General features: G+C 36.3%; 1 protein-coding gene across 2 annotated transcripts in view; it reads right to left on the reverse strand.

Annotated features, from left to right (window-relative positions):
- Positions 1 to 2,312: 2,312 nt before the first annotated feature.
- The window catches only part of CAPRIN1 (cell cycle associated protein 1), a 35,459-nt gene continuing 12,638 nt past the window's right edge, over positions 2,313 to 25,133 (reverse strand). For both annotated transcript variants that reach the window (XM_003412289.4, XM_064288309.1), the window contains 17 exons: positions 21,014 to 21,076; positions 20,817 to 20,903; positions 17,670 to 17,908; positions 17,497 to 17,579; positions 14,289 to 14,426; positions 13,055 to 13,107; positions 12,891 to 12,977; positions 11,888 to 12,043; positions 11,692 to 11,800; positions 10,102 to 10,163; positions 9,428 to 9,538; positions 9,060 to 9,209; positions 7,333 to 7,483; positions 6,061 to 6,255; positions 5,493 to 5,593; positions 5,017 to 5,080; positions 2,313 to 3,472 (listed from right to left, as the gene is read on the reverse strand). In XM_003412289.4, coding sequence (XP_003412337.1) covers positions 3,408 to 3,472; positions 5,017 to 5,080; positions 5,493 to 5,593; positions 6,061 to 6,255; positions 7,333 to 7,483; positions 9,060 to 9,209; positions 9,428 to 9,538; positions 10,102 to 10,163; positions 11,692 to 11,800; positions 11,888 to 12,043; positions 12,891 to 12,977; positions 13,055 to 13,107; positions 14,289 to 14,426; positions 17,497 to 17,579; positions 17,670 to 17,908; positions 20,817 to 20,903; positions 21,014 to 21,076 — 1,914 coding nt within the window. In that variant the 3' untranslated portion in view covers positions 2,313 to 3,407. The remainder of the gene's footprint in view (positions 3,473 to 5,016; positions 5,081 to 5,492; positions 5,594 to 6,060; positions 6,256 to 7,332; positions 7,484 to 9,059; positions 9,210 to 9,427; positions 9,539 to 10,101; positions 10,164 to 11,691; positions 11,801 to 11,887; positions 12,044 to 12,890; positions 12,978 to 13,054; positions 13,108 to 14,288; positions 14,427 to 17,496; positions 17,580 to 17,669; positions 17,909 to 20,816; positions 20,904 to 21,013; positions 21,077 to 25,133) is intronic.

A 25,133-nucleotide genomic window follows, 5' to 3' on the forward strand; every position in this document is an offset into this window, starting at 1 on the left:
AAAAAAAGAACCTACAGACTGGGAAAAAAAATTTGGTAACGACGTATCTAAAATACATAGAAAACTTCAACAATTCAACAACAAAAAGACAAACAATTCAATCAAAAAATGGGCAAAGGACACGGACACTCGCCAAAGAGGAAGTTCAGGTTCCAACAAATACATGAAAGGATGATCGCTATAATTAGCCATTTAAAATGCAAATCAAAACTACAACGAGATACCATCTCACCCCTGCAAAAATGGCAATTATCAAAAAAAACAGAAAACAACAAATGCTGGCAAGGTTGTAGGGGGATTATAACACTCTTATACATTGCTGGTGAGGCTGGAAAATGGTACAATCACTATGGAAAACAGTATGGCACTTCTTCAAAAAGCTAGAAAGAGAAATACCTTATGATCCAGCAATCCTACTCCTAGGTATATATCCTAGAGATATAAAAGCAGTAACAGGAATAGACATAAGCACACACATATTCACTGCAGTATTATTCACAATAGCAAAATGATGGAACCAACGTAAGTGCCCATCAACGGATGGATGGATAAACAAACTATGGTGCATACATACAATGGAATACTTCACAACTATAATGAGGTGTCCAAGAAACATAACATGGATGAATCTAGAGGACATCAGGCGAGTGAAATAAGTCAATCACAAAAAGAGAAATATTGTATGGTCCCACTATTATAAAAAGTCAAGAATAGATATACACACGGAAGCAAAGTTCTTTGATGGTTACCAAGGATGGGAAGGAGAGGGAGGGGGAATCGTTTCCTAGATAGTAGATACTTGTTACATGTGGTGATAGGAAAGGCAATCCCAAATATGGATGAAGTCAGCACAACTTGACCAAAGTAAATAAGGACACCAAGAGGTACACAGGAAAAAGGGACAATTTTGGTAAATGCCGTAACATATACAATTTTACAACAGTAAAAACAACCAAAAAATATGGACGCATGTATGTGTACAGGAAGGCATATGCGAGTAAGTGTAGGTGCATATATAGGTGTATCTGTAGGCATATGTATACACACGTTTGTGTGTGCTGCATATATATCCACATATATAAAAAACCACATATGGGGCACAGTTACAGAGGCTTCCTAGACACATCTGAACAATTCACAAGAATGGTTTACTGGCATAACATAATTCACGAAGATAATGTTCTACATCCTAGCTTGGTGAGCAGCATCCGGGGTCTTAAAAACTTGTGAGTGGCCATCTAAAATACAACTATTGGTCTCTACTTGTGTGGTGCAAAAGAGAATGAAAGAAATCAAAAGCTCAAAGAATAAAACTAGTCCACGGGACTAACAGCCCACACGAAGAACAACCTCTTCTAATCTGAGACCAGAAGAACTAGATGGAGCCCAGCTACCACGACTCACCGTTCTGACGAAGGACACAATATAAGGTCCCAGACAGAATGGGAGAAAAATGTAGATCAAAACTCAAATTTCTAAAAAACACCAGACCTACTGGACTGATAAGAGAATAGAGGAACCCCCAAGACTATCACCCTAAGATACCCTTTGAACTTGGAATTTAACAATATCACCCGTGAGTAATGTGCTCCCTTCAACAATTAACTCTATGAGACCAAGCGGTCAACAAATCACCCAAAAGCAAAGATGAGAAAATGAGGAGAAGGGAAGCTAGGTCAACAGAAACAGAACAGAATGGAAAAAATGCCAACGTCGACACACTGTAAAAACTGTAACCAATGGCATGGAACAATCTGTATAAAAATTCTTAAAGGGAAACCTAATTTGCTGTGTAAACTTTCACCTAAAACACAGTATTATTAAAACAAAATAGCTGAGCATCTACTGGGAAAAATCCTTAGCTAAAGGCTGAAAATAAAATTCAATTTCTGCACAGAAAATAACATTATCTTAGTAGCCTTTCCTTCATAGATGGGATTCACTCTCCACGAAGTCCAAAGGGGATTCAACAAAAGCAGCATCAAGTCCATAGGCACACAGAACTAGTGCTCAAACTGCTAGCACAAATTCCAACACAGTACATAAAACTAAACTACTGAACTGTCCATCTTCATCAAACCTGTGATTCTCTCTATGCATCTAAGGAAAAAAATGACCACTTTGAATCTGAATGCCTCCACAAGAAAAGAATTCAATTAGGGTTAAATTAGAGAAAAGATAATAAGCACAAGTACTACAGGAAGAAAAAAAAAAAAAAAAAACAAATAGCTGCTAGAAATAACCATAAAATTTGTGACACTAACAATGCATGGGGGTAAATCACATAAGCTGCTAGCTGTTGAACACCAGTGTTTCAAGATACAACTTTTATAAACATGTTTTATTTGTTTTGCTTATACCATCAGAACTGAAACTACTGACTTGTCATTTCCCTAAAACAGGGAAACCAATCTAAAACATACTGGTGCTTTTCAAAAGATAGCAATTTAAAAGGGTGGTAGCAGCAGGCATTTGATATCTCTTTCTTTTAAAAACCTTCAGGCTGCAGGAAAGACATGTGACCAAAAGTGTTATGATTATCCATCAGAGATTTTCATCAGTACCTGTACCAATTTAGGTGACAATACAGCAAGATTCAAGGATTAGTGACAGACAATGTACATGTCATAAGGAATGATATAAAGTACCAATCCTTACAAAAGTCATTGTCAAAGAAACTGTTAAGTGTTCAAAAGGTATCTAAATACTTCACATTAAATACAGAAGAGGCCATCCAGATTATATCCCATATTTGTTGCATATTTTTCAAAAAGTGCCAATCAAAGCCTCATTTTGCATTTTGGCTTTGTCTTATACAATACCAGCTGTTAAAAAGCAATTTACATGTTTCTGTTTTTAACCACAGTCGTTTGGCCAGATGATGAATAGTGCGGTGTCAAAGCTGGGAGCCAGCCTTATGTGTGTGATTAAGGGCCCATGCATAATTTGGTATGCATCTAAATGTCTAGCGCTCCAATTTAACTGGAAAAGTTCCTTCCATCTTCCTTTCATAGGAAATGTTTTAGTTTTGTCAATTACCACTGAGCAACACTAGGGCTGATTTGTAGATTTTATCCAATGTCAAAAAAGTCAATCTTGCTTTTTCCACTTCTACTATGGAGATATTATCACCCTGTAAGGTGTATGTTTTACTCCTAAGCAAGGGTGAGGTGTTTAAGACTCAAGATGACGCTTAGGACAGAACATGCAGAGTAAAAATAGTTTCCTTCCATATCCAGGTAATATAAAGCTGACAATTGTAGTAGTCCTGTCTTTATGGGATGAAAACAGTCCCTTTACAATAAGTTTCCTGAAAGGGAGAACAAATAGATAATAACTCTTCTGGTAACATTATGGTACACTGGCCAGTGTGTTTTTGGCGATTAAACATAATCCTGTGAATCAGATTAATTCACTTGCTGAGTGTTCATTTGCGGCATCCCTCTGTTGGGTCTTGGGGGCCCTCCACGACCTAGAAGACAAAAATGGCATTTGGTTTTTCTTTCAAATATTACTTGTTTTGCCTTCAAGCAGATTTTCATCTGAAGTCAAGAAGCATGTGGGCAGCCTGTCACCACATTATTAGGTTTAAGAAGTCAATTCTTCAGTGTTCAAGTTTCACCTGTCCTGGAAGTTGTCATGCGTAAATTTGCTCATGTTCTCTACTAGAAGAAGAGTAGAACTAATGGAGTATTCCACCAGTACTCATTCATTCATTCATTCAACAAGTATTTATTGAGTGCCTACTATGTGCCAGGCACTGTCATCAGGCGTTGGGAATAGATACAGCAGTGAAGACAGACAAGGTACCTGCTCTCATGGAGCTTACATTCTAGTGTACACTCTAGCTTACATTTCAGTAGTAACACCACACTATCAAAATTAATAAAAGCACCAGAATGAAAACAGACCTTATTATCTAAACTGTTAAAAAGAAACTACATAACATTCAAAATTGTATAATGACTTGTAACAGATAAAATAACTTTTTACATGCTGTTAAAACAGATTTTTCGCTATCAGTTAACTCAACTTTCATAGAATATGCTACAAGGTGGGAAAGAACATAACCTACATTCACATGCAAGTATTCTTTGATACTTCAAGTCAGTAATTCCGAAGTGATCCATTTAATTAAAAAAAAAAAAAAAAATGCACCTTTTTGCTGATCAATTTCTCCTGGTATTCAAATCAAAATACTTTGTAATTCCTCCTTAATATACATTGTATACATGTTATGGCCAATATCTAGAGGAATTCTGTTCAATAATTAACTGCCCACAAATCAGAGAACCATTTAGAACTTTAGATTATGAAATGCTAGCTCTGTTAAGTAGGTTAACTTCGTTCCCAAATAGGAAGTAGTTTTCCTACCTCAAAAGGTAAACAAAACAAAGCAAAAAGCTCTAAAAGACTACAACTTTTAATTATGGTTCAATAAGTTAGTTAGGAAGCTGGGAATTTTGTTTACAAGTGAGAAATAACTTGATACTTATATCACTAATAATAATCCAAAAAGCAATGAAATTTCAATTTGTTCTATCACTTCTAAATGGTTCTCTAAATATAACTACACCTTATCTGGCCATTAATGGGTTTCTGGCCCTAAAATATGCATGTTTCAAAAATGAAAGAGGAATAATAAATTTATATAAATGTTCATTCTCATTCCAAAAATGTCTTACAAAAATGTTTAAGTACTTCCTAAAAACATTTAGCAGGTTTCTGGACCTGAAAAATAATTTCCTGTTGGAAAAACACTTTTTCTGACAAGAAGAAAATGTTTTAGTTTTCAAGACAGTTTATATAGTAACAGGGAAAATCATTCAAAAAATTAAAATTTGGGTTCGAGATTAAGTTTTAGAAACAGATCATTTCATTTTATCCCTAAGCAACAAATGTGGAAAGGATAAATGTACTCCTAACATGTAACCTACATGCAGACTATGAACAGCTCTTCCAAGGCCAGAACAGAAGCTCCAGTTAGGAGCTAGGATCACCACCACAAAATATTACCTCGTGGGGCTCCCCGTGGTCCACTCTGCCCAGAGCCTCGCTTGAAATTCTGCTGATATCCATCCTAAAAGACAAACTAGTTAGTACTGAAAAGAAAATCTTATTTTTTTTTGAAAGCTTACCCATCTATCTCTATTCTTAAGAGTTACACTTGCAGAATATAGAATCATTCTTCCTTAATCTCCCAGACATTTCAGTTTATTACAGATAAAAAGCTATTAATTGTACTTCTATTATTCTTATGAACATTTATTTCTCTGCTATTAAAAAAAAAAAATTGCTGTTTAAGACTTCATTATGAGTACCTACTGAGTGCTAAGAAAAGGAAAAGCCATCATTTCCCACAACAAAATATCATGTAAAAGGTACAAATTTAGTCCCAAGTTACTTCACGTAACTGAGGTCCATCATGCAACATCATTCTTGTTCATTAGAGTATGCAGGTTAGATTTATATTTTAAAACTGCTTCACCTACCCGCTGATAGCCAGAGTAGTCCCGGGGAGCACTGAATTGAGACTGCGTATAACCACTGTTTGGAGTGTTAGAGAACGATGGACGGTAACCATCATATCCTCCTAAAATTTAGGACAAGAAAATAATTTTCTTATCTTCACAAAGATATTGTGCTTTTTAATTATTAAGCAAAGGAAGAACCGAAAAATTTTTAAGGTCATGCTCATTACCCAAATTAATCTGTGATTTCCTATCCTGAGCCAATCTTTATAAATTTCTGAGTACTATCTTAGAAAATAAAATTTTCACCTAACCATGTACACATAAAGAAAAAAAAATTAAACCAACCAACAGAAAATACAACCCCTACCCCCCAGAGGATAGCAGTAGATGTTTGACCCTAAATAAACTTACCCCCAATATTATCATATAAGCAACTATTACAACATACCAAAAATACTTAGGTTATACGTAAGAGACTAAGGCAGAGATACCTATCTTTCCCCAACATAGTTCTATTTATTTTGCAAATCAGAAAAGAAATTGAAATAGTAAAAGGTCATCAAACTTGATTTTTTTTTTTTTTTACCTCTGAATCCATTGGCAGGGCCTCTGTATCCATTCATCAAGCCTCTAGCACCACGGGAGCCTCCACGAGATACACCACGGCTATTGTAATAGGGCTGATTGCTACGTGGAAATCCAGTGTTCTGCTGGGGAGGCTGCTGGTGGTTACCAGTCACTTGGTGGGGCTGGTCCTGGGAACCATGGTAAGTGCCAACCACTACAAGAAAAAAAATATATATATACATATATACACACACACACGCAGCTCGCTATTATTTGTTCTCTCACACTCTTTCTGATTAAGAAATGTATCATTCATATACATGTGTGTGTATATATATGTATATATATTAAAAAAAAAAAGAAAAAAACCAAACTCGTTGCTGTTGAGTCAATGCTGACTCACAGTGACCCTATGGGACAGAGTAAAACTGCCTCACGAGGTTTCCAAGGAGAAACTGGTGGATTTGAACTGCTGGCCTTCTGGCTAACAGCCAAACTCTTTAAAGTCCTCAAAATTTAATTCTGTCTTTAAAGAAATGTATTAACAATAAGGAAAGTGACACACTAATGAAGCCCCTATCTTTCTCATACTCATACATCAAACTAAAGGGGGATAAAATTACCTAACGACATCAAACTTCCGAAAGCATGACAGACTATTATCTATTTCCAAACAAATGAATTCAAAGGCTATAAGCAATTTTACACCTTCTTCCCCCCAAGGGAGGAGATTTGGCAGTATCTGGAGACGTGTCTGGTTGTCACAACTGAAAGCGTGCCACTAGTGTCTAATGAGCCCTGTTGGTGCACAGGTGAAGCACTTGGCTGCTAACCTAGAGGTCAGCAGTTCAAACATACCCAGTCAACCATATGCAACCACCTTGAGATTTTTGCAGGTTTTACTAATTGTGAGTACCGTGCCAACTCCTCATTACTTCTTGCCCGACTTCCTGCCAGGTATCATGTTGGCAAGCTTGAATCAATTAGCAACTAAAAGTATACGTACTTCAAATAACAAATTTAATTCCACTAAAAATACACAATGAAACAAGGGTATTATAGAAAGTTACTGGCCCAAAGAAAATGGGTATAAGGCCTCCAAAACATACATAATTCATATACAGTTAAGTATGAACTTGATTTAACTCAGGATCAGCAATGAAAAATTCCTATATTCTACTAAAAACAAAAATAACTCTTGGACACCGCCACTCTAATGTCTAAATAGTCTTAACACTGTCACTAACTGCTGGAATGCAAGTAGCCAATAAAATGACAGTGATTTTCCTACCCGTTTGAAGCTGCTCCTGCTGAAGCTCTGTTTGTTCTACTTGGTGAGGTTGGCTGGAAAAGCTCTGGTTATAACTGGCCTGGTACTGATTTTGCTGCTTTAAAGTTTCTGGTTCATTAACAGGAGGAACTGGGGCATTCATATTGAACACCTGTAAGTGAATAAAATAAATGATTAGTTCATCCCTACGTTTCACATAGCAGACAGCAATACTGGTTTTACTACAAACATAAAAAGCATCTCAAAAATCTGAAACACAGCATCACCAAAAAAATTCCCCAATTAATGCACTTGAATGTGGGAAACAATACATACCACACAACCCAAAATAGCAATTAACAAACAGTATAACAGTATGTTGTGAAATAAAGTCAGAATTAAAAATCTTAAAAAAAAAAAGACTAAAAGAAAACCAAAAATACAGCAATAAGTGGCATTAGAAATGTTATTATGCATACGAGAAATCTTTTTAAAAGGTGCATACTCCTCATACAATACCACTTACAAAAATTTATTCTATCAAGAACACCGAAGACACAAGGAAAATATTAGCCCCAGAGACATACAGAGCCACATAAACCAGAGACTCCATCAGCCTGAGACCAGAACTAGATGATGTCCAACTACCACAAATGACTGCCCTGACAGGGAACACAACAGACAGTCCCTAATGGACCAGGAAAAAAGTGGAGTATAGAACTCAAATTCTAGTAAAAAGACCAGACTTAACGATCTGAGACTGAAGGGATCCCAGAAGACATGACCCCTGGACTCCCTGTTAACCCAAAACTAAAACCATTCTCGAAGCCAACTCTTCAGAAAAAGATCGACTGGCCTGTAAAACATAAAATGATACTCGCGAAGAGTATGCTTCTTAGATCATATAGACACGAGACTAAATGCACAGGTCCTGTCTAGACATGAGATAAGAAGGCAGAAAGGGATAGGAGTTGGTCTGAATGGACACAGGAAATTCAGGGTGGAAAGGAGGAGTGTGCTGTCACATTACAGGGAGAGCAACTAGGGTCACAGAGTATGAACTTTTGTATGAGAAACTGAACTGTAAACTTTCGCTTAAAGCACAAACAAAAAAAGTAATAATTCTAAATACTTTTGAGTTAAATATTTTCATTGAAATTTAAAGTTATATTTTAAGTAACTCTATGAGCTTTCTTCTGAGCATAGACTTAGCTATAGTTCTGTAATTTTGATATGTAATGTTCACACTATCATTATTTTCTAGAAAGCCTGCAATTTAGAGATGCTTATCGAAGAATCAAAGTATCCTAACATCTAAAATTTACTTTAAAATCAGTAAAATTGAGCAAATATGGAAAAATGTAAATAATTGTTAAATCTAGGTAATGATTATATGAATGTTATTCTACTTTTCTGTGTATTTATAATTTTAGTAAGCAACAAAAAAGGTGAAAACTCTGAAACAAGATGACGCAGGACAACATAGTGAACCTAAGTTGCTATCACTGAACTGTACCTGTGACGAATGTTTTGTTGCTTATATATCTACTATAATTAAAACAAAAAAACAACACAGGTACGTAACTCGTAAGACTCAGATTTTTCTCTGGGACCTGGAATAGCCAGTCTATGTTCCATTAAATCAAGCACAAAGTTAAATCAAGACTTTTTGTTCAGAATCTAGCATGATGCACCATATATACTAAAACCGCACCGGCACTTCTTATCAGTTGAATTAATTCGCTTACCGTCTGCATGGATTGGAATGGAGCTGCATTTACATTGATCCCACTGCTGTGTAAAGGCTTGCTTGTCCCAGCCTGGAAAACCTGGGGCTGAGACGCAGCAGGAAGAGATGATGATGCTGTAGTCTGGTCTGTATTTAAAGAGATTGTTGCCTAAACAAAGCGAACAGATGCACTTGAGTGGTAAACTATACTCAGCCAAGCCTACAATTCCTAAATATATTTACATATACAACTATTTCATGAAAGCAAATATTGCAGTGCACGAGTTAGGTCATAAATAAGAGTTACTATATTAACAGTAATTTACCTCTGCCCAATTCATGATTAAGTGCCTCATCCCGTTTATAGGACCTGGTAACAGAACTTGCCTGAATCTGGTCAATTGGCTCCTTTTGTGGTCGTTGCTCTGTAGCATGAGAAGGCTGGTACAAGGGCTGAGATGATGTGTATCCCTCACTTGTAGATGAAACCAAAGGAACCTTGACAGAAATAAAGAAATTAATGCTTCTTTTTGTTTATGAAATAGACTTTTAAAAAAGAAACAAGCTAGTTTTGCAGTGTATATTTTCACCAAAAAATAAACACGCCAACTCTAACACAGATAAGGCTAAGAAACAGATACACTTGTTAAACACGAGAATTCAGAGACTGTAAAACTGAACTACAAAAGACATATATTTTAAAGCTCAAAATTAAAGTCCTTCACAACTGCTTATAAAATGGCAATATCTGCACTAAATTTTAGAATCATGGTGTCTAAAACATGTCTTCTGAAATTTTCAGTTTGGAATTTAAAAAAAGTTCTTCCTACATTATAATAAAGAATTAAAACCCAAGAATTTAGGAGAAAAATATGAAGGTCACCAAAAAAAAAAAAAAAAAAAACATGAACACGGGATGAAAGGCTGATAGCTCCCCATACCAAAAAATTTGTAACAGAAGCCTTGGAGAAGTGATCAAATTTGTACCTCACTTTCATACACCAACTAAGAAAGAGAACTAATTAAAAACAAACCTAAAAAAAATTTTACATCACCCTTACCTGGGTAGCTTCTGGTTGTACAGAAACTTGATTAGGTTGAGCAAGTCTAGATTCAGAATGAACTACAAAATTGACAAAAAATAGTTATACAAAAATCAAATATCTTAAGCAATATCTAAATACCTTTTACTTGGATGCTAAAGGCTGATTTCTATAGCCATAATAAGTATTTTAGCGATCATGAAAATAAATTGGGAAATTTAAGTAAGATTTTGACTATCAAGTGGGTATTTGGTTTACCGGGGAGTGATTTATTCGTCAACACTCACAATTGCTTTGGTTTTGTGTTCTGCAAGGGTAAAGTAAAATGTGAAAAAGTACTAAGAGGTATAGGATATAATCGACAAGAATCAGTGCCAGTATCATCAATAAGAAAGAACCTTTTGAAGCAAAAAGTATAAAGGAGAATTACTCTTACTCAAGCTCTTAGATAATATTCAGTTAATATTTTAACATTATTCAAATAAAATTTCAAATGTTTCCACAGGAAAATAATTAAAAGCATAAATATATCTTTAAAAAGGCCTACTACTGTCAACTCCCACTATGTTTGCTTCACCATGATTAAATAATATAAAATATAGGATCTTTGGTCAGTCATTTAGAAATTACCCATTTCTGTTGGAAAGCCTAATGAACTTGGCATTACCTGAATCATCTAAGTTCTTATAGGTTGTCTCAGTACTACATGTATTGACTTTGGCACAACTTTAACAGCTCAGAAAATGAACACTATTGATTTTCTAGACTCCTATCTAGAAGGCCTAACCTTGATGTTTAACTCTTAGTAGAGATATGAGATCCCTTTTATTTTAAAGGGATCCTAACTATTCAACATTAAAGGTGTTACTTTATATAGTTCCACTTTTTTGCCATTACTGTTGACATGTTCTAGTAAAAAAACCAAGATTCTAAATCACTAATGGTCCTAGAGAGAAGGTCCACTTAACCAATGCAAGGCATTAACTCTATTTAGTACTGCTACTTCAAATAATGGTGTTTAAGACCAGTAAGAGTTTGGAACTGCAACTGTCTTCTGGTCTCTCTCCTCCCCTTTCCTCTTAAGCATTCCCTAACCTACTCTGTTATTGCATTTCCTTTTTACTTAGGTTCAAGGGAACACAAGGTGGGCTTCTAGGGTACTACTGATGTCTGGGTGTTGATGTGTTCAGTTTGTAAAAACTCACTGAGCTGTATACTTGTGTGAACTTTTCTGTATGTCTACATTCCAATAAATAATTATAAAAAATAAAATTATAAAAATACAGTTAAGGAGGGAGAGAGCTGGCTGACTCATTAGGGGGAGAGTAAATGGGAGTATGTAGTAAGGCTTGTATATAGGCTTATGTGTGACAGACTGATTTGATTTATAAACTTTCATTTAAAGCACAATAAAAACTATTTTAAAAAATACAGTTAAAATTCGTATTACAGAAAACACAATATACCATTTCTTATTAAAAGATACAAGATTCAAAAGTTAAGCAAGCTTTAAAAGACAAAATTAATTTTTACACACTTTATAATACCTGAAAGCACTGGCCCTATACTTTAATAATCAATATAATATAAAAATGTACCATTACTAACCTGGAGGACAAACCAGCTGGGGTATGTCCATGTTTTGTGTAGGATTCATGGGTTGTGCAGATACAATGGCAGGATCAAGTGTCTGGTTTTCAAAATCCAACATTGAATCCTGCAAATTAAGTTAGGATATAACGAATTTAAGTCAAATGTAAACTCTTAAACCTTCTGTTATAGTCTTTGACTAAAATGTACCTACTTGTATGAAATTATAGGGACCCTGCATTTGCGCCATAAGGTCTTGTACTCGCTGTCTTCTCACAAGGGGATCTGCCTGAGCCACTGGAGTCAAAGAGTGGGGCTCCGGTACTGAAGGAGATGCAGCCTGTGGTTGCTGCTGGAGTGAATTTACCACCTAACATGGGAGAGGACATAATGGGGGAGTGTTTTAGTACAAGTGACTTGGTCAAAGCTAACTGTTCCAATAATTAACTGGTAGCAATCAGTTAACTAAGAAGCCCTGGTAGTACAACAGTTAAGCTGAAAAGTTGGTGTTTGAACACACCAGCCGCTCCATGGGAGAAAAGACCCGGGCAATCTGTTCCCATAAAAATTACAGCATAGAAAACTCTACGGAGCAATTTTATCGTCAAACAGGATTGCTATGAGTCAAAAGTGACTCATCGGCACCTACCAACAACCGATCGGTTAACTGGAAATCAAAGAGAATTATGATGGGGGCTAGTGAACCAGATAAGAACCTGAAAAAGGATAATGTCCATAAAGAGACAAAATTACAACACACCAAACAGCATACAGGTGAAGGAAGAATATAAGATGACACCCCACATATCCCCTGAAGGCCCACCCATTCCAATAAGTAGGCCTTTCTGAGGGCTATCCACGTGGGATCCCAGATTTTTTATAGAGAAACCTAATGTCAATAACAAATTATACACTTCAGTAGACAGATTAACCCATAGATAACTGGGCGCAAAATAATTTTTGTAATCAAATCAGCAAAGTGATTCTATTAAACATCCATAAACCAAAACCAAAAAAACTTTATCACTACACTACCAGGGTTTCCATTAAACATCCATAGGAATAAATAAACTTTTAAATACAACAGATTTAATAATGAGTTTATTATAAAAGTAATGCAAAAAATACTAACAATCTTAATTGGTTCTCAGGAGAGATCAAAATAAAAAAAGATAAAAACATCAAGCTTACAACACAAAGAACTAGAGCACTCTTACCTCCACTGTTTCGACTGTCCACTCATCTACCTGCTCCTTTTCACCACTGCTGAACTGTGTTTCTGCCATAAATTGTCTATTTACATACTGTAAAACAAAGTAAATGTTTGAGACCTCTTTATGAAAAGTAGAAAGGGAAAAGTGGCATTAAATAAAAATTATACCTCTGTTGATTCAACTTCACTTTGTTCAGTGTATTCTTCTGCTGGCTCAGGCTCTAAGAGGTAAAAACATGCAAAAAAAAAAAAAAGGAAGAAAGAAATCTTTTTAATGTTGGCAAATTCAACTTAAGACTTCAACTGAGTAAGTTATCATCGCAGTCTAAATTTATTTAAAAAGTTATAGTTATCAGTAAATTTCTACATTTTACCACCCTTACAATAACGTATTTAGAAAGAGACTTATCATTTACTCCAGAATAAATTACTTTAGTTCCAACAGTAGTTATTCTGGATCAGGTATAATGCAAATAAAAAGCTACTAAGCTAAAACCTCTCTTTTAAGTAAGAGGGTAAAGCAGCATACAGATTAAAATCTTCCTTCACTTGGTAAAAGTGGTGAAGAGGACAAAAAAAGACTGTTTAAGTTGATCTGCAACCCTAACTTCCACTAACATATAATCTTCCCTTCTAGGGTCAACCTGTTAGCTAACGCTTACAAAGCGCTTACCATGTGCCAAGCACTATACAAGCATTTCACATATTATTTCCTGATTTGCTCTGCTCAACAATCCTATGAGAAAGGTTCTATTATCCCAGGTACAGAAAAGTTTAGTCATTTACCCAAAGTTACATAGCTATTAAGTAAAAGTTCCAAGCGTTGAATTCAGGCAGTCTATGATTCTAGAATCTATGCATTTATACCATTACAAAATTTATGTTACAACAATACTCCCACTGCACTTAGAATTTTACTCATCACCTTAAGAGACATCAAAAAGTACTCAGTAAATGCTCACCGTTATGTTATTAGTGCTGTGCTAGGTGTTAAGATCCCTTTCTACTGAGGATCTTCCAGTAATAAAAATGTGTACTATTCACCCCATACACTGGCACAGTAAACAGCAATTAAGTGAGGCCACAGTCAGTCAAAAATCTATTTGAAAAGCCTTGTAACGACTCACCTTCATGCATACTCAAGATCAGTAATAACAGCGGCAAGAGAAACAGGATTTTCTAACAGTGATCAAGACCAGTAAGATAAATGACTGGTATCAAATATTTCTGAGAATTCATCTTTTCGTGTTTCATCTTAATATTCTGTCACACCTAGAGTTTCTTTAAAAATCTGAGTGTGTGTATGTAACAACTAAGTAAGTCTACATCTTAAGCTTGTGACAAAGGAGCATAAAACCAAGCCCCTAATTAAACTAAAGCTCATATCCATCTAAGTACTCACCAGCTTCAGCTACCTGGTCTTCAGCTATAGGTGCTGAGGCCACCTCTTCTTCCTCACATAATCCATTTTGGTGGTTGTGGGTACTGTCAAAGTAGTTTGACTGAAAAACACGCTCAACAATTTCCTTAAGAGCTTTATCTAAAAAATAAAATAAGAGTATAAATTATAATGTTAGGACACGTGGCTTGAAAGTCAACATTCTACAAAACATTGTGGTAAGATTAAAAAACAAAACAAAACCCTCGACTGTTAATAAAACACACATAAAAAGATTAAATTATCACCAAGAACAGAAATTCATTACAGAATGATAAGCAGCAAGGAGAATTTATTCATGTTAATCTGTTACCAAAGATGTGCTTTGAGCAAATTAATTCAAAGAAGCTGACAGTTAACACTTATTCGTTTGATGACTATTTATTCAGCATCTATCATAAGCTAGGCAACATGCTAGGCACTGGGAATATAAAAAGGTAAGTAAAAAGACAGTATCTGCCTTCACTAAGCTTATAGCCTAGTAGACAAGAGTTATCAAATACAAAAACAATAAAGTTACATGTGTGAAAATCACTACAGAGAGCTACAGAGGATTGTGCCTACACTTAAGGAGACAGCAGGGAGGCTTTCCTGGGGGAAGTTTTGCAAGTGCTAAAATCTAGAAGATCAGTAGTAGAGCGGAAGGAAGTGCTTGAAGGCAGAGGCAACAGCATTTGCAATGGCCTGAACAAAAGAAGGGTATCACATATAAGAAAATCAAAGTAAGCCACTGTGGCTGAACACAAAGCATAGGGAAAGAAGAAGCTGGAGCAACTGGCAAGGGCCAGACCACAAAAAGCCCTAGAGTTAAGGACAACTGTTTTAATCCAAAACGCAATATGCAGTCATAAAAGGACTTTAAAGAGGGTAGGGGAACGTTCTCAGTTAGGAGACCTCATTAGACAAGAGAGGCAGGAAAAAAGGAGAAAAAGTAGACAAATTTTAAAAATACTTAAAAAGCAAACAAAATCGTCAGACTATGCTTGACTAAAAATAAAAATTATGGATGAATGTGTGTGTCAATGTGTGTGGAGAGAGTAACTGTCATTTTCCTGGCCTGCACAGTAGATGGATAGCAGGGTTACTCTCCGAAGGGGCACTACACAGAAAAATATAATTTCAGGCATCGTATTATCTTCAAAATACTGTAAAACTTATCCTATTAACAACACACTACTATCAAATAAAATAACTTTATGAATGCTGTACATTTCATGTTTTCCTTCACTCACACTTCAGAAGCTCATGCCTAAGAATCATTTGTTTTCAAAAACTTATGAATGAAAACTGAATGGAAATAACACTAATTTGTTTTAGTACTTTCCCTTAGCTATAAAGATGTCACGTTCCTAAAATGTGGAGCCAAGATCAGATAGAAAACCAGAAACAAGCTACAAGCTTAAATGTTTACCCCTTGTTACTTCAATGCTTGTGAAAATTTCATCAAGTTTGACTGAAAACTACTTTTTTGAGCTTACAAATCTATCCACAATTACCTTCCAATCAAACCTCAAATGGTGAGTTCAGTACACATTTCTAGCAAAACTAAGATTTCTGACAAAGAAATACAGACCACAAAAGCCAACAAACTATGAAAATGATTTCTCACAAGACACAAAATTATTTGCACTTCGTATGTGATTTATCCATTTCTTTAAGACAAATATATTTCAAATTGTATCATGCATTTTGCCAATTAAAGCTTAACATCCAATTTATTTTCAAATAGCACAAAATAAGAAATAACAGTATTAAAATCTATTTTCCTAATTCATCCTTAAAAAGGCTGTGACAAGAACCTATTCCCTGATTTGTTAAACCCATTAATCCTGCTGCCATCAAGTTGATTCCGACTCATAGAGACCCTAGAGAACAGAGTAGGACTGCCCCATACCCACATGGTTTCCAAACAGTACCTGGTAAATTTGAACTGCCGACCTTTTGGTTCGTAGCTATAGCTTTTAACCACTACGCCACCAAGGTTTCCTAACCAAAAAACCCACTGCTGTCAAGCTGATCCTGACTCACAGCGACCCTACAGGACAGAGTAGAACTGCCTCATCAAGTTTCCAAGAAGCACCTGGCAGACTCGAACTGCTGACCTTTTGGTTCACACTTAAGCACTACGCCACCAGAAAACCCAAAATTCCTGATTTACTGGAGTGCCAAAACGTATTACCTGCCACTGAGTCAGTCCCCGACTCATGGACACTCCATGTGCAATGCTGTGATCCACAAGGTTTTCATCTGCTAATTTTTGGAAACAGATCAGCAGGCCCTTCTTCCTTGACTGTCTTAGTCTGGAAGAAGCCCATTAACTCATCGCCCCCCACCCCGCCTTTTTTTAATCAACATACGGTTGCGTATTTCACGTTAAAGAGCTCTAATACAGAAAACTGGAATAGGTATCAGCTGTTTTAGGATTTAGAAAAACTGAAGGCCCCCAGATTAGCAGAAGTCTAAAAAAAAGACTAAGGCAAAAGCCAGTCCATATCTACTACCAGGAGTCCCTGGGTGGTACAGGTAACACACTCAGCTGCTAACTCAAAGGCTGGAAGTTAGAACCTACCCACAGGTGCCTCAGAGAAAGGCTTGGTGATCCACCTCTGAAAAATCAGCCACTGAAAACCTTATGGAACACACTCTACTCTGGCACGCATGGGCTCACCATGAGTCAAAATCAACTTGATGGTGCCTGGCTGCTGGTTATCTAGTACCAGTAACTCTGGTAAGTCAATTTGGTGCTATTTGTCCACTTCAAGCAGAGTAAGCTATACAATGAAACCTGTGAGAGTCGGAACAACGGGACTGCCTTGTTTTTGAGTCTTGTTAAGTTTTCCACCTTTGATAGGGTGCAGTCTTACACTTTTCCATCACTATTAGTAGAAAACATTTGTGTTTTCCTTCTGGGACAAGTTTCCGCCTTACACAAGTTCCAGCTTTCACAAATTTTACTGTATATAAACCCATGTTAAATTAACACTCTCACCTTCACCAATTTTTGGTTGGTTGTTGGTATTTTGATTTGCATACAACATACAGACAGGTGGGGATAAGATACTAAAATGAAATAGACCAAAATATAAACAGTAGATGAATTGATACACTTTTAAACAGGAAAACTATTTTTAAGATTCTTAGTTATAAAATCAAAGTATCAATGATAACTCACAGGTTGTGCCACACACAGATTTTTCTTTGCCTTCCAGCAAGTCCCACAGGTGAACAGAGGCATGTTCATACTGCTCATTCAATCTTGTAAAAATAATCAAATAGGTAATTATCTTTTCAGTTTGTCAATTTAAGGTGGTATTTAGAAATTACTATTATCAAGTATCTCTATACCTCAAGCTCATGTCCCGTTCAGGGTCCACTAACTTATAGAATTCATCCAACAATGACAATTCGTCTTCAGACAATATCGGCACTCCATTCAAACCTTGTTTCAAGTCAGTTCGCACATCCTCATCTCCCAATTTGTCCAAAACGTACTGCAGCTCAAGTACAGTTTTTAAACGTTTCTGTTCAGCTTCTTCTCGCATAAGCTGTTCCCGACGTGCTGTCTTCTTTATTGTTTTTTGAATCTAAAAAATGAATACAAAGATAAGACACCAAAGTGAGATTTATAAAACTCCTTTAGTTCAATTTCAGATAGGGTGCAAATAAGACAGATTTCACTGAGTTAGCTGTGGCCCTCTTACACAAGATGATGATTCCCAACTTATAAAAGAAGTTTTAAGAACATGATCCATTTTAAGCAGTTTTTATAAATTCAGAACATACCTTTCCCTTGAAGGTATTACACGACTGAAAAGTTACAGATGAAATGATGTTTTTGGGTCTTGCTTTAAAATAGTCCAGCAGACACGGGGTGCAAGGGAGTAGATACAGGTATAGATGAAATATGACTGGCCATGAGATAACTAGGTATGGTACATGAGAATTCATTATATTCTTTTCTCTAGTTTTCTACGTTTGAAAATTTCCATAACAGTATAAAAACCATAAATTAAAAGAATTATTTTATAAATGCTAACCTAATAAAGAGAAACCCAACCATAACCACAATGAAATTTTACCTGTTAGTATCTCCCTCAATAGGAAATGGTCCAAAGTTTTAACTTAAATACTTAATACTGGCTCTCAAGGAGATGCTGAAACCTACCACTGGCCCCCTCTCTCCAAACAATCCATGGCTGCTATAATAAAGGTAATTCAACATACTGGAAATAAAAACTAAATTTTTTTTTTTTAAAATAAGAAAGAGAATGCCGGTCGAGAAAAAGGAGATTGCAGCAAAAGATACAGAAAAGCCACGAATGAATGTATTTTTCTCACTATTTTCTTCCCTGGAAAGGTGGAAGGGAGAGCACATCAGCCAAATTCCAAATATTTCTTTCTTGCTTTCTCATGTCAAACACCAAGAGTGTGGAGACAAAGAAAAGTCAGTCTTTCCAACAGCCAAGGAAGTGTTTTCCTTCCCACCTTATCCTAGCCTCACTGGGATGAAGTGAGACAGAGAAAACTGAGACTGAGACATATGATGAAACTTACACTAAAGGGAGAAATGGGGAAGGGAGACCTAGATCTGAGAGGATGATTAAGGCTAAAATAACAAGGAAAATCTATAATGGCAGCAGAAAGAGTAATAGAATAGATTATATCTTAATAATAAATGGCAAGTGAATAGTATTCATGAGCAGGGAAATGAAATCACTCTAAGCTAGGATGGTCAGGGAAGTGTTAAAGAAGTGACATATACTCCTAAAATGGATAAGCTTTCGATCTTGGAGACAGAAGGGCAGCTTAAGGGTAGGAAGGGCTTTATACATAGCTGGAAGCAGAAAACCAAAAAAACACTACAGGAAGAAAGGCAGAAATACGAAAGAAGTCAGGAAATCAAAGGAAGTAAGATAATAAAGTCACTTTGGATGAAGTGACCAGTACCAGTAGGGAAGAAGGTCAAACCTAGAAAAGGTAGAGGAGCTGGACTGAAGCTCTTCAATGCAAAAACAAAAAAATGTGTTTAAATACTGTGGAAAGCCCCCCAGAGGATCAGAGTTAAATAAAAGAACTGCCAACGAAGTTAAAGATCCAGAGAAAAGTTGCTGAAAAAAGAAGCAAAGGATGTACAATAATTTCATTTACGGTGACAGTAGCATCAAAATTAGATACTGTACGAAATTGTATAGAAATTTTGCTTCCTATGACCCATATTTTAAAAAAAGAAAGAAACTGGGCAGAGTTCATCAAGCCTGAGGCTCTGACCCAATATAAGTGGAACAAATCCCTACCTGGGTATGAATTAAATTTCCTTTTCTCCATTTTTACGCAAATCATCAAGTTTTTCAATCTTTAATTAAATATAATAAGTAACAGCAATTTTAAATGCTTGAAATATTATCAGTTACACATCAAAACTGTTTGAAGCACAAACTTATGAGGGAGGTACTTTAAATATTAGAAAACTGAGAGAAGTAATTCATCCAAGGTCATACGACCTTTTACTAAGTGAAAGTGGCAGAATCAGAATTTAAATCTAAGCAGTCTTGTTTCAAAGTCACAATGCTTATCTCTGTGCTGTACTGTCTCTGATCATATAAAATTGCTTTGTCTATTCATTTCACCAAATCAGAGGCAACTTTACATTTCGATGTTAGCCTTTCTCCAAATAAGAGACACTTATTCAAAAGACTGAAAGTAGCATTGGTGGTGCAAGGGTTAAGCACTCTGCTAACCAAAAGGCTGGGGGTTCGAAAGCACCCAGCAATTCTGTGGAAGAAAGATCTGGCAGTCTGCCCCCATAAAGATTACAGCCTAGAAAACCCTCAGAGGCAGTTCTTATCTGTCACATGGGGGTCAGTATGAGTTGAAATTGATGCAACTGCATCTAATAACATTCAGAAGGTTAATTTTCTGGACGCAACTTTCAACAAGTTATTTGAAATTATTTTTAATTTTCCTCCTGTTCCCAAAGGCTTTTTTGTCACATCAAAAAGTATCTGGGAAATATCCACCAGTTTGTTAGATCGAGAGTTAATAAAGTGCAATATATCAGCCTGCCATATCCCTTAAAGTTCCTAATGAAGAGGGGTCACCAATTATAAAGACAAGCCTTTTTACTCTGTTAATGGAATTGTAAGACAGTCATCTGGCATAAAGGAATATATGGAAAATAAACACCCACCAATTTAATACATATATCTTTGCACAGCTCATTTTTTAAACCAATGAAATCTTCATGGTAACTATTATACATCTATCATATCTGAAACTCTGTCCTTTTAAAAGACACCTTTCAGATGTGACATTAAGCTTTACAAGAATTGGAAGGCATTTTAGATATAACTGAGTCCAATTCTCACTTTTCAGGTAATTTAACTGAGGTGCAGAGAGCTTACCAATGGTAATGCAGACTAAAACCCAAAGAAACAACAAAACTTTCCCTAAATTTTTAATACTGCATTAACACATATACCATCTTTTACTTACATCTTGACTTAATGCCATGAAACTCCTCTGCAATTCTTTTGCAAATTCCAAGTTATTTGTGACTTCCTGGTACTTAGATACTGCATCCTAAAGTAATAAAGACAGAACCCAATTATTACTGTAAGCACTACCACAAAATTAATATTCTTATTTAAAATAGTGAGCATAAAATCTCTAATAAAATATAACATCTTTACCAACTGATCTTGATTAAGCCTTTCCCCTTTGTTCATTCGTTCCTGGTAATCATCAAGCTTGCCCTAGTTTTAAAGAAAAAAAAAAGAATTATAATCCACATTGACAGTATACACCAGTTTAACCATCCTAATATGACAAAACTCACACAATTCTCAAAGTTTGTCTCAATTTTTTCCTCAAATATACTTTTTAGACATACTCCAGTTAATTAGCACATTAAAATACCTCAGTAAGTTTCATTAATAGTGAACTAAGAAATTAATTTTAATACTCCAAACATGCTGAATGATACCAAATATTGTAAACCAATGACACAACGTCGCTTATTCTTTACGTCTCGCAGAAAAGGTATGCATCAGATGGGCAAGTCACATGTTCCCACGTATATGGGTGAGGGCCACACCTTGCTGAGATTCTGTTTATTCCCCAAGTGAACATATCAGGTATTTGCAAAGTGCTAAATTTTATAAAACAGAAGTAGACAATAATCTTTAATCTATTAACACCAAGGAAAGGGTAACCATTGTGAAAGATGGGCAAAAACAAATTCAAACACTAGCTCTGCACAAGTTTATAAAATATAGCCCCCACCCCACAAGAATTCACGTGACTAGGTGGTATAAAAAGTTTGTTTTTCCTGAACAAAACCACGAACATATAGTCTTTATGCACCTCCTCATCCATTATTCTTAAACAACATGAGATACTGTCAGGCTACCCACTCCCCTATGGGCAGTACACCAGGCAGGTTTTGCTTTACTTTCTCACAAATGTCGTTAAATGTACAGTGAATAGAAGTAGAAAATTAACCTCTGCTTTAAGGTCATTTTTTTCCTAAGATAAAGAGGTTTCCCAGGCTACTACTATCAGATAAGACCCAAAGGGCAAGATATTCAGGTAAGGCAACACATTCAAGAGTTTAATTATTGCTGTTAACGGCTGTGGGGGATGCCAAATAAGTAGAAACCTAAATTAAGGGTAAAAAAAGTTAAACCAAGCCAATAAATTGTAAACATACATAGTTCCTTATCCTTACCGATAATTCACGAAAGAAACAAAATACAAACGAAGGTTGTCATAAAGGGCATGCAGAGTCACAGAAAGAAGTTAAAAAGCAATGCTAGCATAGTTCCTTTTAGTTCAAATGATCCATTTTCTGCTTACATGACCATTCTACCCTAAACTGAAAAGTCTATCACAATTTCTTATTAATATTGGAGGTAAATAAAACCAAGATAACCATTAAAGGCTGATGAAAGTATCCAATTTTAGTCTTAGGTGAACTATTTCACACCATCAACAAGCCTCCAGCTGAACAGGAGGTATAAAGTGCAAGTCTATTTCTTGAAAAAAACCAAGTTTTTTTTTACACTGATCTGGCAGCCCTAACCCAAGTACAAAAGATCTGCTCAATGACCTCCGAACATTCTGAAGAGCAACAAAGTACATTTCATTCACTTACTAGGCGTTTTTTCTTTTAGTAACTAAAAAACTAAATTTTAAGATTTGCTTTTAATTTATAACTTAGAATACTCCAAAATACTACAGTCAGAATTCCTTTACTTACAATTTACTGATAATAGAAGATCTGTGGACAGAAGAAACCCCACTGCCATCATCGATTCCAACTCACAGCAACCCTACAGGATAGAGTAGACCTGCCCCATAAAGTTTCCAAAGCTGTAATCCATACGCAAGCAGACATCCTTCCCCCACGGAGCTTCTGGTGGGTTCAAGCTGCCAACCTTTCACAGTTAGCGGCTGAGTGCTTTAACCACTGTGCCACCAGGGCTCCTAATGGGGGGAGGCTCTAAAATTCAGTGGTAGTACCATTAAAATTCTTGACTGGCATAGAAAAACTACTATAGCTTATAAAAAAAAAAAATACCTTGCATTTATTGTATTTCCCTTTTTTTCCCCTATATTACACGCTTTTCAAAAAAAAATTCATCAATATACAGTAAGCATACATGGAGCCCTGGTGGCACAATACTTAAGTGCTCAGCAGCTAAACTGAAAGGCCAGCAGTTCAAACCCACAAGTGGCTCTGTGGGAGAAAAAACCATCTGCTCCCATAAAGATCAGGGCCAAGGAAACGTACAGGGCAGTCCTAAACTGTCCTATACAGTTTGTTATGAGTCGGAATCGATCTGATGGCACACAACAAGCATACTGTATATCCTCCATGGGTTAGTTTTACATACCTTATCTTACCGCTGTTACTTAACGTCTTAAGAACTTAAAACATACATGCCAATCAAAATAGATATTACATCCAGTTCCTAAAAACATGCCTGTGAAATATATGAATATAAATCTGAAAAGATAAAACAAAAACAAAAAAAAATGCTAAGATTGGCAGAATTATGGTGGATCTTTTTTCCTTTTGCCTTGTATACTTAAATACTCTGTAATGAACACAGTTTGTATAACAAAAACAACTAGAATTCCAGATTTCAGGATATTATCAAGACTTTCACCTATAATAATCCTTGTGTATGAACACCATCCTAGAATAGAAAAGCTCTAGTTTTTTATACAACAGCAAAGTTAGTATTTATCCAACACACATTAAAAAAAAAAAAAAAAAACCCCAATGGCAAATTACATTTCCCATGCTCATCTAAAGACTTCACCAAAAGGGCAAAAAGATTACCTACAGACTAGGAAAAAGTTTTTAGCTATGACATTTCCAATCAGCCCCTGGTCTCTAAAATCTACATGATGATGCAAAAACTCAACTATAAAAAGACAAATAACCCAACTAAAAAATGGGCAAAAGATATGAACAGACAATTCACTAAAGACGACATTCAGGTCGCTAACAGATACATGAGGAAATGTCCACAATCATTAGCCATTACTAGAGAAATGCAAGTCTACAATGAGATTCCATCTCACTCCAACAAGGCTGGCATTAATCCAAAAAGCACAAAATAATAAATGCTGGAGAGGTTGTGGAGAGATTGGAACACTTATACACTGCTGGTGGGACTGTAAAATGGTACAACCACTTTGAAAATCAATTTGGCGCTTCCTTAAAAAGCTAGAAATAGAACTACCATATGATCCAGCAATCCCACTCCTTGGAATATATCCTAGAGAAATAAGAGTATTTACAGGAACAGATATGCATACCCATGTTCATTGCAGCACTGTTTACGACTGCAAAAAGACAGAAGCAACCAAGGTGCCCATCAACCGATGAATGGATAAATCAATTATGGTATATTCACACAATGGAATACTACGCCTCGATAAAGAACAGTGAGGAATCTGTGAAACACTTCGTAACGTGGAGGAATCTGGAAGTGAAATTAGTCAGTTGCAAAAGGACAAATATTATAAAAGACCATTATTATAAGAACTCAAGAAATAGTTCAAACAGAGAAGAAAATATTCTTTGATGGTTACGAGAGGGGGGAGGGAGGGTAATAGATATGAACTACATTAGATGAAGGGAAAGACAACACACAATACAGGAGAGGTCAGCACAATTGGGCTAAATCAAAAGCAAGGAAGTTTCCTGAATAAACTGAATGCTTCGAATGCCAGCTTGGCAGGGGTGGGAGTTTGAAGACCATGGTTTCAGAGGACATCTAAGTCAACTGGCGTAATAAAACCTATTCAGAAAACATTCTGCATCCCACTTTGGAGAGCGGCATCTGGGGTCTCAAACACTAGCAAGCATCCATCTAAGATGCAACAATTGGTCTCAACCCACCTGGACCAAAGAAGAATGAAGAACACCAAGGATACAAGGTAATTACGAGCCCAAGAGACACAAAGGGCCATGTAAACCAGAGACTACATCAGCCTGAGACCAGAAGAACTAGGTGGTGCCCGGCTACACCAATGACTGCCCTGACAGGGAACACAACAGAGAATCCCTGAGGGAGCAGGAGAGCAGTGGGATGCAGACCCCCAATTCTCGTAAGAAGACCAGACTTAATGGTCTGACTGAGACTAGAAGGACCCCAGTGGTCATGGCCCCCAGACCTTCTGTTGCCCCAGGACAAGAACCTTTGCCAAAGCCAACTCTTCATACACGGATTGGACTGGACAATGGGATAGAACAAGATGCTGGTGAAGAATGAGCTTCTTGGATCAAGCAGACAC

The sequence above is a fragment of the Loxodonta africana genome, chromosome 7 (genome assembly GCF_030014295.1).
Source record: "Loxodonta africana isolate mLoxAfr1 chromosome 7, mLoxAfr1.hap2, whole genome shotgun sequence".
Taxonomy (NCBI): Eukaryota; Metazoa; Chordata; class Mammalia; order Proboscidea; family Elephantidae; genus Loxodonta; species Loxodonta africana.